General features: G+C 39.9%; 1 protein-coding gene across 8 annotated transcripts in view; it reads right to left on the bottom strand.

Annotated features, from left to right (window-relative positions):
- BMS1 (BMS1 ribosome biogenesis factor) overlaps positions 1 to 12,341 on the bottom strand; it is a 30,074-nt gene extending 17,733 nt beyond the window's left edge. The window contains exons 1-10 of one of the 8 annotated variants that reach the window (XM_012105058.4): positions 12,299 to 12,341; positions 12,075 to 12,186; positions 10,509 to 10,723; positions 9,605 to 9,795; positions 8,538 to 8,617; positions 6,281 to 6,469; positions 5,519 to 5,661; positions 4,690 to 4,811; positions 3,836 to 4,029; positions 2,699 to 2,838 (exon numbers count right to left, since the gene is read on the bottom strand). In XM_012105058.4, the coding sequence (XP_011960448.1) occupies positions 2,699 to 2,838; positions 3,836 to 4,029; positions 4,690 to 4,811; positions 5,519 to 5,661; positions 6,281 to 6,469; positions 8,538 to 8,617; positions 9,605 to 9,795; positions 10,509 to 10,684 (1,235 nt within the window). In that variant the 5' untranslated portion in view covers positions 10,685 to 10,723; positions 12,075 to 12,186; positions 12,299 to 12,341. Of the gene's footprint in view, positions 1 to 2,698; positions 2,839 to 3,835; positions 4,030 to 4,689; positions 4,812 to 5,518; positions 5,662 to 6,280; positions 6,470 to 8,537; positions 8,618 to 9,604; positions 9,796 to 10,508; positions 10,724 to 12,074 lie in introns of all 8 variants that reach the window. The other 7 variants (XM_060406404.1, XM_042241172.1, XM_012105059.3 and 4 more) reach the window with 7 other exon arrangements.
- Positions 12,342 to 13,481: the final 1,140 nt, after the last annotated feature.

The following is a 13,481-nucleotide window of genomic DNA, read 5'->3' as shown; positions in this document are numbered from 1 at the left end:
CCATTATTTCCAAGCTTGAAACAGATGATCCTCAGGGAAATAACTGACTCCAGGTCCAAGGCAGGGAAAGTACAAAGTAAGCCTGAAATATCCTATTATTAGAAAGCAAGACCTGCTCTGGCACTAACAGGAACATGCCAAAAGGACACAGAAGACAGACTGAAGGGACAATAAAGGCATCACAAGCAATAATGATAGTAATCGCATAATAACAAATAGATTTTTTTCTTGGGGGACTGCCCCCACAGGTTGAGGGATCTTAGTTTCCAAACCAGGGATCAAACCCAGGCCCCAGCAGTAAAAGCACCGAATCCTAACCACTGGACTGCTGGGAAATTCCCCTTTGAAACCCCATTATTCAATTGTGATACTGAAAAAAAAAGGTGAAAGTTCTGTGTCAAAGAATGCCAGCTAAAAAACATAGAAGCAGTAACAGATGACAAATACTGCCATTTTGAAAATACCAACACAATAATTGATAAAGAAGAATCTGGGGTAAGAAATAAAAAACTATCAAACTATTTAATGCAGCAGCATTATATAAAACTGTGAAAAAATCAATTAGAAAAATATTAAAAATTGTACTAAAGGAAAATGGTAAGTTAGAATACATCAATAACAAAATGATGACTATATGAAGAGAATGTGTAGAAAAAGCAAAAGCTTACAATTAGATACAAGAATTTTACATGTTTTATAACTAACTGTAACTATCTTAAAGTATCCACGTACACAAGAATGATCAGAGGAATATTCAAAAATGGTAATAGATAATAATCATCATCATAATAACAGGGATCTTTTAGTGATCCTTCTTATCTGTCAGGCACCATGCTAAGTAGTACATGAGCACTGCTGTGTTTAATCATCATAACTCCTATGAGATATTAGGAAACTGATTTCCCCAAACTGGCAGACGCACTGAATTTAACTACCACAATATACCTGTGGTGTTGGAGGAGACTCTGAGAGTCCCTTGGACTGCAAGGAGATCCAACCAGTCTATCCTAAAGGAGATCAGTCCTGGGTGTTCACTGGAAGGACTGATGCTAAAGCTGAAACTCCAATACTTTGGCCACCTCATGCGAAGAGTTGACTCATTGGAAAAGACTCTGATGCTGGGGAGGGATTGGGGGCAGGAGGAGAAGGGGACGACAGAGGATGAGATGGCTTGATGGCATCACCGACTCGATGGACATGAGTTTGGGTAAACTCTGGGAGTTGGTGATGGACAGGGAGGCCTGATGTGCTGTGATTCATGGGGTTGCAAAGAGTCAGACACGACTGAGCGACTGAACTGAACTGAGTTAGAGGGCAGCTGACGATCTTTTTCTAAAAATGTTTTCCTGTTTATAACTTATAAAATAAGTTATAAAGTAGATAATCTCAATCATTTTCAGCCTAATTTTTATTAGCAGTTATAAGTCACTATTACTTCAGTTCAGTTCAGTCCAGTCCCTCAGTCGTGTCCAACTCTTTGCGACCCCATGAATCGTAGCACGCCAGGCTTCCCTGTCCATCACCAACTCCCAAAGTTCACCCAAACTCATGTCCATCGAGTCGGTGATGCCATCCAGCCATCTCATCCTCTGTCGTCCCCTTCTCCTTCTGTCCCCAACCCCTCCCAGCATCAGGGTCTTTCCAATGAGTCAACTCTTCGCATGAGGTGGCCAAAGTATTGGAGTTTCAGCCTCAATATCCATCATTCCAATGAACATTCAGGGCTGATCTCCTGTAGGATGGACTGGTTGGGTCTCCCTGCAGTCCAAGGGACTCTCAAGAGTCGTCTTCAACACCACAGTTCGAAAGAATCAATTCTTCAGCGCTCAGCTTTCTTCACAGTCCAACTCTCACATCCATACATGACCACCAGAAAAACCATAGCCTTGACTAGACGGACCTTTGTTGGCAAAGTAATATCTCTGCTTTTGAATATGTTATCTAGGTTGGTCATGACTTTCCTTCCAAGGAGTAAGCGTCTTTTAATTTCATGGCTGCAATCACCATTTTGGAGCCCCCCAAAATAAAGTCTGACACTGTTTCCACTGTTTCCCCTGTTTCCCCATCTACTTCCCATGAAGTGATGGGGCCAGATGCCATGATCTTAGTTTTTTGAATGTTGAGCTTTAAGCCAACTTTTTCACTCTCCTCTTTCACTTTCACCAAGAGGCTTTTTAGTTCCTCTTCACTTTCTGCCTTATATACAACCAAAATACCCACTATGTATAGATATAAACAAATTCCCAACCCAGACTAAAAATAATTCACATAAGTCAGATATTACTCCAAATCAACCCACAGGAGATATTACAATACAATCTAAGTAAAAATTTTAGAGACAAGGCATGTGGTTTCTAGACAGAGACCTGAACTCTGCCTGTTATTTTGGCCAATTAAAGTCAAGTGGCTTCAGGACTCCTAAGAAATAAAAGCAACCCATGGAAAAGTCTTTGTAATGTTTGAGAAGTATTCTGAGTCTGTGAAAACTGAACCCTTCATATAATTTCAAGAAAATATCTCCATGTATCGTCATATAAGTGAAGAGCCCTCAGAAACAGAAGCACATACAAAGCAAAGCACGACCAAACCACCAGGAAAGATTCCCACCAAAATGTTTTATGATGGCAAAATGATGTATGACATAATCTTACATAAGTTTTCTTTTTTAATATTAAGAATAGAAAAACAGCACACTTACCCTTGATTGTCTATATCTTCTGACCCCAGTGGTTTGGAATCAGTAAACAGTGTCACTCTACTTGAAGCCATCTTGGCATCAATAGTGGAATGGGTAGAAATGAGACTCTGGACCAGTTCATGAGTGGGCCTCACCTCCTCCTGTCAAGGTCACCAAGAAAGGGAAAGTGAGGAACGCACAAGGATTCTGAAGAAAACACACTGGTTTCAATCATTTCTCAAAATTACCTTAAACACAGTTTCTGAGAACCTTTCTTACTGCCTCAAACAAACAAAAAAGAAGAATTTCTACAACAAAGCCTACAACTGACCTCTGTCCTCATTAAACTCTTCCAAAGTTCATGGAGTAAATCATCTGATAACCTGAATACTGTGTTGTCAATGCTACAGAAAGCAATTATAGAAAAATCTCATTTCAGAACAGTCAAAGAAATAAAAATTTGGAGTCTAGTTTTTAAAAAATGTGTTATCTTCTGATATAAACATTGCACTTTAAGGAATTTACTACATAACAAGATCCCTCCCAGTGAGCAAAGCTGCATGTGTGAGGGCACTCACTATAGCACTCAACTGCTCAAACTAGGGGGACACTGGGACTGAGCCCCATAGTCCTCCAATGATTGGTTCAGGAAACAAAGTTTATCTATACAATGAAATACAACACGGCTATGAAAAGCCTGAAGCAAATATGGGGGAAAACAGATTCACATATTCTTAGGTGCTTCCCAGAAGTTGCAAAAGCATTTACAGTCAGCATATAACAAATACTATCTCTGTCTCTAACACACAAATACTATGTATATGATATCTGCATATAATCATCTAGAATATAATCTAAGTAAATATGTATATGTTTAGAGAAAAACAGAAAGAAAAGAGAATGACCAAAGAGAGCTGGAGAAATGGGAATTACAGGCACCAAACTGCTTCCAAAGCTCACACTGGGTGACATGGGATCCCTGGTGTGTCTTGGCAGCAGGGATGTATGGAGAACATGACTTTCCCTTTCTGCTTGTTGTACTTACATATTCTGAACATTTACAACATGCACTGTGGCCTTTACCATAGATATGATTAAAGATAAAAAGCTTTGTTAAATAAAAGCTCACTACATTACTTCCCATGACTTCCCTCTCACCGATTCCTGGAAGCCATGGCTGCCCCCAAGGTCCACATAGACAGCATCTTTGTCATACAGCACACCACCAACTCCAGAGAGGGGTGCATACACCAACTTCTCCTTCTCATTTAAACAGCGCTTCTTTTGTTGTTCAGGTAGCGCACAAGGGTCTGGGAGGAAACTGACGTCACTCACAGCAAAATCTCCTACACCTGGAAGACAGACACAGAAAGTTAGCGTTCGCTGACAAGTGACTGGTGGCAGAAATGACACAGACAGAAGGCTTCAACCACAAGGGCAAAGCCTGACACTAGCACTGTGCCTGTCCAGCTAAACACCTCCATCAAAGTAGAGGAAATCTGGTCAACTCAACACCTCTGGCGACCAATACAGAGCTGAGTTAACTCTTAAAACTTTAGCAAGATGGCTTTATCTTGTTTGGCCATTTTCTGATTTTCTTGAGAACTGATGCTTTTGAACTGTGGTTCAACAGAGAAGACTCTTGAGAGTCCCTTGGACTGCAAGGAGATCCAACCAGTCTATTCTATAGGAAATCAGTCCTGAATATTCATTGGAAGGACTGATGCTGAAGTTGAAGCTATAATATTTTGGCCACCTGACGTGAGGAACTGACTCACTGGAAAAGATTAAAGGCAGGAGGAAAAGGGAACGACAGAGGATGAGATAGTTGGATGGCATCACCGACTTAATGGACATAAGTTTGAACAAGCTCCAGGAGTTGGTGATGGACAGGGAGGCCTGGCGTGCTGTAGTCCATGGGGTCACAAAGAGCTGCACATGACTGAGCCACTGAACTGAGAGCTGAAGTCATGCCAAGAGTTCTACAAATATATTTTACAGCAAAAGGATACCTGGTATGTGAACTTGGCTTTTGTTTTTCAAGTGTGCTCCCCTTAAATAACCATAAAGAGACACCTTCCGGTCACACTTGTTATTTGTTCGAATGTCTTCTGGGTTTGTCAAATCTTCCATCCTAGAAAAACAAACCCAATATTATATGTCAGAAATGAATGTCAGAGTTCTTATAACTCTCTTCACACTTCAATGATTCTCACATTCAGTAATTCACTACACATATTATTTAGAAAAGTATAGAAAATACAAAAATAAGGGAGCAGAGTTCACCATCTACCAGAGAAAAAGAAGCAACACCTGACTATATCTCTCTTAGGCTCTACAGGACCCACATTCCATAAGCGAGACACCAGAAATGGGAAACAACATGCACCTGGGGTTAAGGAAAAGTAGAGAACAAATCCAGAAAAACCCTTTAAGGGAGAAGATAAGCTTTGATCTGGGCTTTTTAGTGTGGCTTAGATTTTGGTAGGTGGAGAAAGGGTATTCCAGGTTGATTAAAAATATGAAAAAAGCATTAAGAAAGGAGAGCACACGGCACATCGGACTGATCAGAGCACCACAGTCCAAAAACAGCATCACTGAGAATTAAGGCTCAAACAGCAGGATGGGGCTCACATCCTATAGCCTTCAAAATCCTCACATTTTTTTTGAACATTTCATACTTTTTTTTTAACTCCTGAAGCCATAGTATCTATAAGTAATGGTACAAAAACAGTAGATATTTTCCATCAACTATACTTCTCTCCATACTTTCAATAAGTAAGACAAAATAGCTTTGAAACACATGAGTCAGGAAGGAAAAAGTTTACATTCACTTTTTACCTGTCTGCCAGGATATAAGGGTGAGAAGTTTGCCACGTAAGAGGTCTAAACTTCATAACTGTAATAAAACGGCCCAGATTGTGAATTTCTTGGTTTTGGTATTCTCCGTGTACCATTCCAGAAAGGTAAAATAGCTTCGCACCCTAAATATTAAGAAAAACAAAAAATCAAATCCTTGTCAATACAGCACCAAAATAAAGGCTTTTAAAGAAGCAATTCTAAGAAAGGGAGACTTCTAGCAATCCACTGTGCCAACGCTTCCAGAACTTCTCTGGCTTCTTTCAGGATTCCTATTGTTAGGGCTTTGTAGAGACAGAACTGCAAATATATTTAGTTTCAAGTTAAGCAGTGGCATCATGTGTCTGGAGTATGGTACATAAGGAACACAGGCTCCTGGGCACAGAAAAAATTCTATGGCAGATGGGACACAGTGGTCTGGGGGAAAGGAACAAGGGTTAGTGTGTGTGCACTATAGTTCCTGGTCCTGCAACAAGGAAAACCTTTGGATAAATTCTATTAAATCACCAATTCAAAATACTTAAGAGCGAGACACTGCCTGGTGCAGGAGGGATGCAGAGACAAATGAGACCCAGAAAGAGGTCCAGAACAAAGACTATCTAAAGGCAATATTTCAGGGACTATGAACAGATATATTAAGGAAACTAAGGAGGTGATCCTGTAGAGATGTTTGTTAATCTCTCCTACTTATTCTATTTTCAAAGGATTACAGTGTTAGTATTCAATAATTAATTCTTTTCCTACCGGGTAGACTTCTGTCCAGAACCTATGTTTTAGTCGCTTCTTTGTTTTCTTCAGTTGCTTATTATGCTTGAAGGAATCCAGGTGAGTGAGAACACCCATAATTTTAGGAAAGCCATGTACTTGGCAGATGTTTAGAAATTCAAATGTTTCCATTTCAAACCCAAAGCTGGCATCTATAAGCATCAAAACCTAAAAACAGAAGACACAATTTCTTAAGGAGGCTACCCAAAATAGACCACCACCAAACTATGGCTCATGAGCCAAATCTGGCCTATCACTTGTTTTATAACTGAAGTTCTACTGGAACGCAGCCAGGTGGATTTGTTTATGTATTGTCTATACTGCACTTGCACTACAACCGCCAACTTAATAACAACAGAAACTGGGACCCACAAAGCCTAAGATATCTACTATGTTGTCCTTTATAGAAAAAGCTTGCCAATTCCTGCTCTAGACTAAATCAAATGATTATTTAGGGAATCACCATGATAGAGAAGAGCACTACCCTTTGTAAACTAAAGATAAGTGAAGCCACTATTACTCCTCCAATGTTCATACATGTGTACACAAATCCATATACCATTGTGCCTTCACTGTGACAACCCAGAACAGAGCAATCAAATTAAGCTGGAATAAATAAATCAATAAATCTTTTAAGTATCTACATAATTGCATACTTAAAGAATGAGGTTGAACTATAGTACTTATTTTACATGTTCAAGACATACTAAGTGAAAAAAAGCAAAGCACAGACAGCATGTATGATAAATAGTATGAGCTTTACAAGGGTTGTATGTGTCTTTATATACATATCTGGAAAGATATTGGAGGGGGACTGAGAATGAGGGGTCAGAAAAAGGAAAGCAAAAATCATGCATTGTGCATACCCTGTAGCAATTTGAATATCTCACCAAAGGCACGTGTGCCTTTTAAAATCTTATATGTATATGAAAGGCATTTTTCTTAATACGTGTATGCTTTTAAAATTAGTATATGGTGTACATTACATAAAAGAGAAACTAATGACATGCTGAACTATTTCAATCACTTTAAGTACACAGGATTTAATAAGTTTATACTATTTTGTATTGGCAATAACACTTATTTTTATTAATGGTAGCATTACATATTCAAAATTTGAATGGTATTTATTTTTCTGATACTAAGATGGCATAACTATAACACCTATATTAAATTACTTTTTATGTTTTAGGAGAGTTCCTGGGCTAAAGGATAAAATCTGCAGCTCTTTGTCCCAAATAGCTCTTCGGAAGTGCTAAACAAAAAAATTTTTTTTTTTTTTAAAAAAAGGTATCTCGAAAAAAAAAAAATTAAAAAAGGTATCTGTCAACCCATACTTACTAATCAATATGGTTTAATTTTTTTCTCTTTGGCTTTATTTTTGCTAGTTTTAAAGGTAATTAACAGACATTAACATTTCTATAAATGCAATCAAGGCTATAAAATTTCCCTATGCTAAGTAAAGCACAGATTTTTCTATTGTAAATACTCAGAAGTTGTCATGAGATTTTTTTTACCCAATATGGTAAAAAGATCCATATTTGATCATAATTTAAGAACAGAGTTTCTGACACAACCAAGAACAGAGGTTCCATCCTGAGACAAGTTGCTTTCTGGGAGCCTCAATTTCATCATATGTAAACTAGAGTTAATACCTAGTTACTTCAAAGGCATACGGGGGGATTAGCTGAGCTAAATTTGTAAAAGCGGTTAGCAGAGTGCCTAGTAAAGGTCCAGGAAATGGTATTATTATAAACTTGTATGTATGTATGTATGTATGTATGTATCTTAACGAGCTTTAAAAATATATATATTTATTTATTTGGTTGTGCCAGGTTTTAGCTGCAACACGCAGGATCTTCAGTTGCAGCATGGAGGAATCTGATTCTCTGACCAGGGATTGAATCTGAATCCTCTATACTGGGAGCAGGGAGTTTCAGCCACTAGACATCCAAGGAAGTTCCATCAATGTGCTTTTATTAGCTACGTTCATTAAACATTTTCTCTGACCTATGGTTTGCCTTTAGATTTCAGAATATGTTTCATTATGCACATTCTATTTTTATTATAACAATTATCATTATCATCACCAATTCAAACACATCTTTTGTATTCCTGATGATACTCATCATTCTTTCTATAATCTTAAACCTTTCTTTCCTTCGACATGGGATAAATAACCTATATCACTGCTGTAAGTCCCAATCAGAAACCCATGCTGTCCCCAGTGACTTACCAAATCTGCTACTTTAGCCAGGTCAATCATCATGTTAATGTCACAGCCACATTCAATAATGGTGAGTCTGCGCTTTTTACCTGTAAGTGAAAAAATGAAAATTTTACTTTTAAAAAATCTTGGAAAAAAAATCTGTTAATTCTAATTGTTATTATTTTTTAATTGTATCTGGTAAAGTACCTTACACATTCACAAGAGTATACCAGAAATTCATTTTTATGGGAGAAAACTAATCAAACAAGTTCCATCTTAGTTTTCTTGCTATGTTCTCTAACTTTAAAAGAGTATCAAAAGTTCATCTTATGAATCAAGTGCTCAAACAGGTAAAATTCCAACTGGATGGGCAGATAAGTAGGCTTCATGATGGCCATGATCATGCTATTTAGAAGTGGGTTAACGCTTCTACCTCTATCAAAGTTTTCCCTGTTCTCATAACAGTGGAAAAAACCCTCAAACATAATGCAACAGAAACTTCCTGTAGTAATCATTATTTTTAAATTAAACTAAAAGAAATCAGTCATAATCATAGGAATGCCTTAAAGAAAAAGAAAAGCCTTAATCCAAATATATTATTGCTGTAAGAAGAGACTTCAGATTCTACCACTGTCATGTGGGGATTTGTTTCATCTTCCCTCAGACTTTAGAAAGGTCACCATTTTCCAGAGCAGATGAGTTCTCACAGGAAAAAGAAATGAAATACTCCCTCACTTCCACATGAATGTGGCTTCATGAGGGCAGGCAGCTGTGCCTGGTACATAGCAGGTACTCACTATCTGTTAAATGAAGGTGCTCCCCATGATCAAGCCAGCCCACCCAGGTCCGCCAAGCCTTTCAGAGGAGCACAGCTTGCAAATCCATAAAGCAGTCAGAATAAGGTATAAATCTACATTATTATTACCTTGGGGAATCGATCCTTTTCTGAAGCTACAGCCACAATAAAAGTACAAGAGCAGTAACATGAAGCAACAATATTACTTTAACATTTACCAGTCAAGAAAGTGTTCAACAAAGACAGGCATGTCCCCTAGATGACACTTGCCATGCCAGTCTGTGACAGCACCTCTTACCTGACACGATTGTTACTGGGCCTCTGATCTCTGTCAGCTTCTGTCTGGTAAAGTTCCGAATGAGGCACTGAATCAAAGTGCTCTTTCCAACTTTTGGAGGCCCCATCACTACCACCACTATTGGTGGGGGCTCTAGTGGAGTTCGATCAACCACTGGAATGTGATGCTTTTTTGTCTTCAAATCCTGAGTCCTATTTGTTTTTTTAAAAAAATAAATAAATAAATTCACTTTCAATTTAGACAGCATTATTCCTAGAAGCAAAGACTTTAAAGAGAGCAGAACAGACAATAAGTGAATACAATTATACATTGTTAACTTCTGGTCCCAATCCAAATAACCACCTCAGTAAATATATTTATATCAGGCTGACTTCAATAGTACAGATCTGAAAACTATACACACCTTAAATCTGTTTGCCTTATTAATGGACTTCAATAGTTTAAAAAGAAAACAAGAGACAAACATGGAGGCAGTGTACCATAATAAATAAAAGAGGAGGCTTTGGGGTTAAATTTGGACTAGAAGAATTTAATTCAATAATGTTTAATATACCTACAATAAGGACTCATTAATGAAAGCTATTTAATACTACACACAGTAATTATATGAGAGATATCCAGAAAGTAACACAAGTGTACCTGTTATCATAGAAATTGTTTAAAATTTACAAATTCTATAAATTCTTAAGCTTTTCTCTTGGACAAAAGAAACCAATCTGTATGCAGATGCTGGAGGCTAAGTGGCTTCCATAGGAAAGACTTCTTACATTTCAGTAAAAGAAGCACAGCTTGCACCTCCATGTCCTTCAGAGTTGGAACAGACTCATGAACCCAAATAACCGGAGAAACTCCTACTATTTAAAAAGAATAAATGGAAGAACCACTAGATTCCAGTTAAACATACCTGTGAAAGGATCTCGCCATCCGCACAGCAGACTGGACTGCAAATGCTTTGGGGTTTCTCTTCCGGGCATCTTCCTCATCACCAAGCTGGAGATCTTGCAGATGCCGTTTCTTCTTCTTTTCAGCTTTGGGCCCACTGTTTTTCTTTCTGTGTTTCTTCTGGTCCTTAGTCTCCATAGTGGCTTTTTACCAATTCACAAGTAACTCTAACCTACACTGAGTGGGATGAAGGCAAGAGAAGCATTTTACAACTTAAAAAAACAAAAACAAAAATAGAGAAACACAGTACATTTCATTTAGATCTTTATGAAGAGATATATATTTCCCACCCCTGTTACTCAATGGGGGATGGGGGGTTGGGGTGGGAACTGCTTAGTATTATCCCCAATTTCACTTTTTTCTATTTTGCTATAAATTGGTCACCTCTGCTTAGGTTACTTTTGTCTTAAATATCCTGTATTTTTCAACACAGTAGCTGCCAGGGACATGTAGGTATTGAGAACTAGTGAAACTGAATTTTAAATTTTATTTAACTCTACTTAACTCAACTCTAAATTTAAATAGCCACATGTGACTAATGGTTACCCTATAAACTCAGCCTTAAAAATCAACTGGATTAATGAAATGGCTTTCATACTTACATATTTTTAAGATATTTTATTTTGAAAAATAAAATCATTTTATAATCTTCCAACATAATAGCAGTATTACTTTTAGCAACTGTTGAATATGCAACATTTTTAAGTTCTAGTACATGTATATATGTATATATGTGTATATATATATATATATATATATATTTTTTTTTTTTTTTTTTTAAAAAAACGGCAATATCTCCCTGCTGAGATGTGACTGACTCTGGACGATGCCTGGACATCATATTGTTAGAAACCCTTACAATGATTTCTGAGAGTCCCAGGAATTCATGGCCCATAAATTAGGAACCACTAGACTGGAAAGTTTTTTAGGAAATCAGGTCGCATACAATCTGGCGCTTGCTTGGGGGAAGAAAAAGGCGGGGGGTGAGGTTACTTAATTCAATTAAGGTACTAAATTTATTTCAGTTCAATAAATATTTGCATCGGCCTATAATAAGCTAGGCATTGTACACGGAGACGACTACAGCTAAGATCTAAACTAGTGGAGGAAACCCAAACCCATGTTCTGTGATACTCTATAGGGGCATCAGAAGTCTGCACAATTGTTGGCAGAGACTTCCCACAGACACTCACCAGAGGAAACAGAAAGGCCACGTATACTAGCATAACGTAAAAAAAACACAAAACCCCAAATACCCAGACAAACACTAGCCGGGAGTTGGGAGAGCTGGGTTCTAGGAACGCTTTGACTAAACAGGTGTAGAATTTCAGAGACATTATTTTTCCTCTTGTACTGATGACTTTCTCCTTCGTACGGCTGGGTGGGGCATGGGGGCGTGGAGGTGGGGGTGATGAGAAAAGCACAGTTTACAGTCAACAGATCTGGCTCAGGTCTAAGTCACTGCTAGGATTCAGTTCAGTTCAGTTCAGTCGCTCAGTCGTTACCCAGCTATGAAACGACCTCTCACCTCTCTGTCACCTTCCCTCCCGGTCCTGGCTCTCTGAGTGAATTTCATTCAACACTTCTCCGGCAGGTACCAAGTATGTCGGCCCGTGGAAGAGACGCTCCTCAGGAGCAGACTGTCCAGGAGAACCGAGGGAAGACCTTACCACGCGCGCGACTCGCGACTCTCTTGGAGCCCCAGCCCGGAAGACCCCACTGCCGCCGCTTCCCCCAGCCCGCAGCCGTTACCGGGTTCACAACTGCTACTCTTCCTCAGGCCCGCATGGACAGCGCCGGAAGCGGAAATGTAACCTACCAGCGGACTCTACACGCCGGCGGGAAACAAGGAGGCAAAAGAAAAAGAGCAGTGGGAGGAAGACTTTCAGAGGAAAGCCAGAAGGAAGGCTTGTGATTGGCTGAGGGCGGATGTTGCAACGACTACGCTGTGCGCTCTACCCGGAGCCCCGCACCGCCCTGCAGCCCCGTTCTGCAGACACCTGCGCTGCTGCGATGGGTCTGGGAGCCCCCCGCGCCCCGCTCCCCCGGCGTCGCACACGCCCAGGTTCGCCCCGAGGCCGTAGTGATGGTGCGGCATGGTACCCGTTCCCTGGTTCGGGACAAAAGCTAGAAATGACACATTTGTCCTAGTCACACCGGAGTCACTGAGCCCATCAACTTTGAAAGCCCCAGGTACTGCATCCTCCAACTGGCCAAATGGGAGTCGCGCTGGGAGTCGCGCTGGTTGGTCCGTGTGCACTGGTTGCTCATCCTTAAAGATGACAGAGCTGGAGGTCGCTTTTACTGTTAGGACCCTCTTTTGCCGAGACCAACAGACTTTAAGAGCAAGATACTCTGATCCAGCATGAAATTCTTTTGCCATCTTCTGTTCCTGAAAGTGGAGCTTTTCCCTGGGGGGTGGACTTCTTGCCTTTTTCTTGGGGCACAACTCCCCCCCCCCCAGGGCTTTGCCCATTTCCACCTCTCAGGTGATCTGGGATGCTCTAGTGCCAACAATGAAGGTAAAGGTGAAGTCGCTCAGTCGTGTCCGACTCTTTGCGATCCCATGGACTGTAACCTACTAGGCTTCTCCGTCCATGGGATTCTCCAGGCAAGAATACTGGAGTGGATTGCCATTTCCTTCTCCAAGGGATCTTCCCGACCCAGGGATCGAACCCGGGTCTCCCTCATTGGAGGCAGACGCTTTAACCTCTGAGCCACCAACAATGCTAGGTACATTTTCAGAATTTGAATTTTCCTCCTGGAGATTTTCGTTTCAATATGATCCCGCCAAGGCACCCGAGGCTCAGTTCTTCTACCTCCTAAAACTAGGCTGGCCTATGCTTTTCACCCTCAGCATCACACAGGTATTCACTTATTGAACGCTATATCCTCTGTGCTGTGCTTCGGAAGCTACTGTACAGGGCACACAGTT

The sequence above is a fragment of the Ovis aries genome, chromosome 25 (genome assembly GCF_016772045.2).
Source record: "Ovis aries strain OAR_USU_Benz2616 breed Rambouillet chromosome 25, ARS-UI_Ramb_v3.0, whole genome shotgun sequence".
NCBI lineage: Eukaryota > Metazoa > Chordata > Mammalia > Artiodactyla > Bovidae > Ovis > Ovis aries.
Note: the sequence above shows the minus strand (reverse complement) of the source record. Positions and strands in the feature narration are given on the sequence as shown.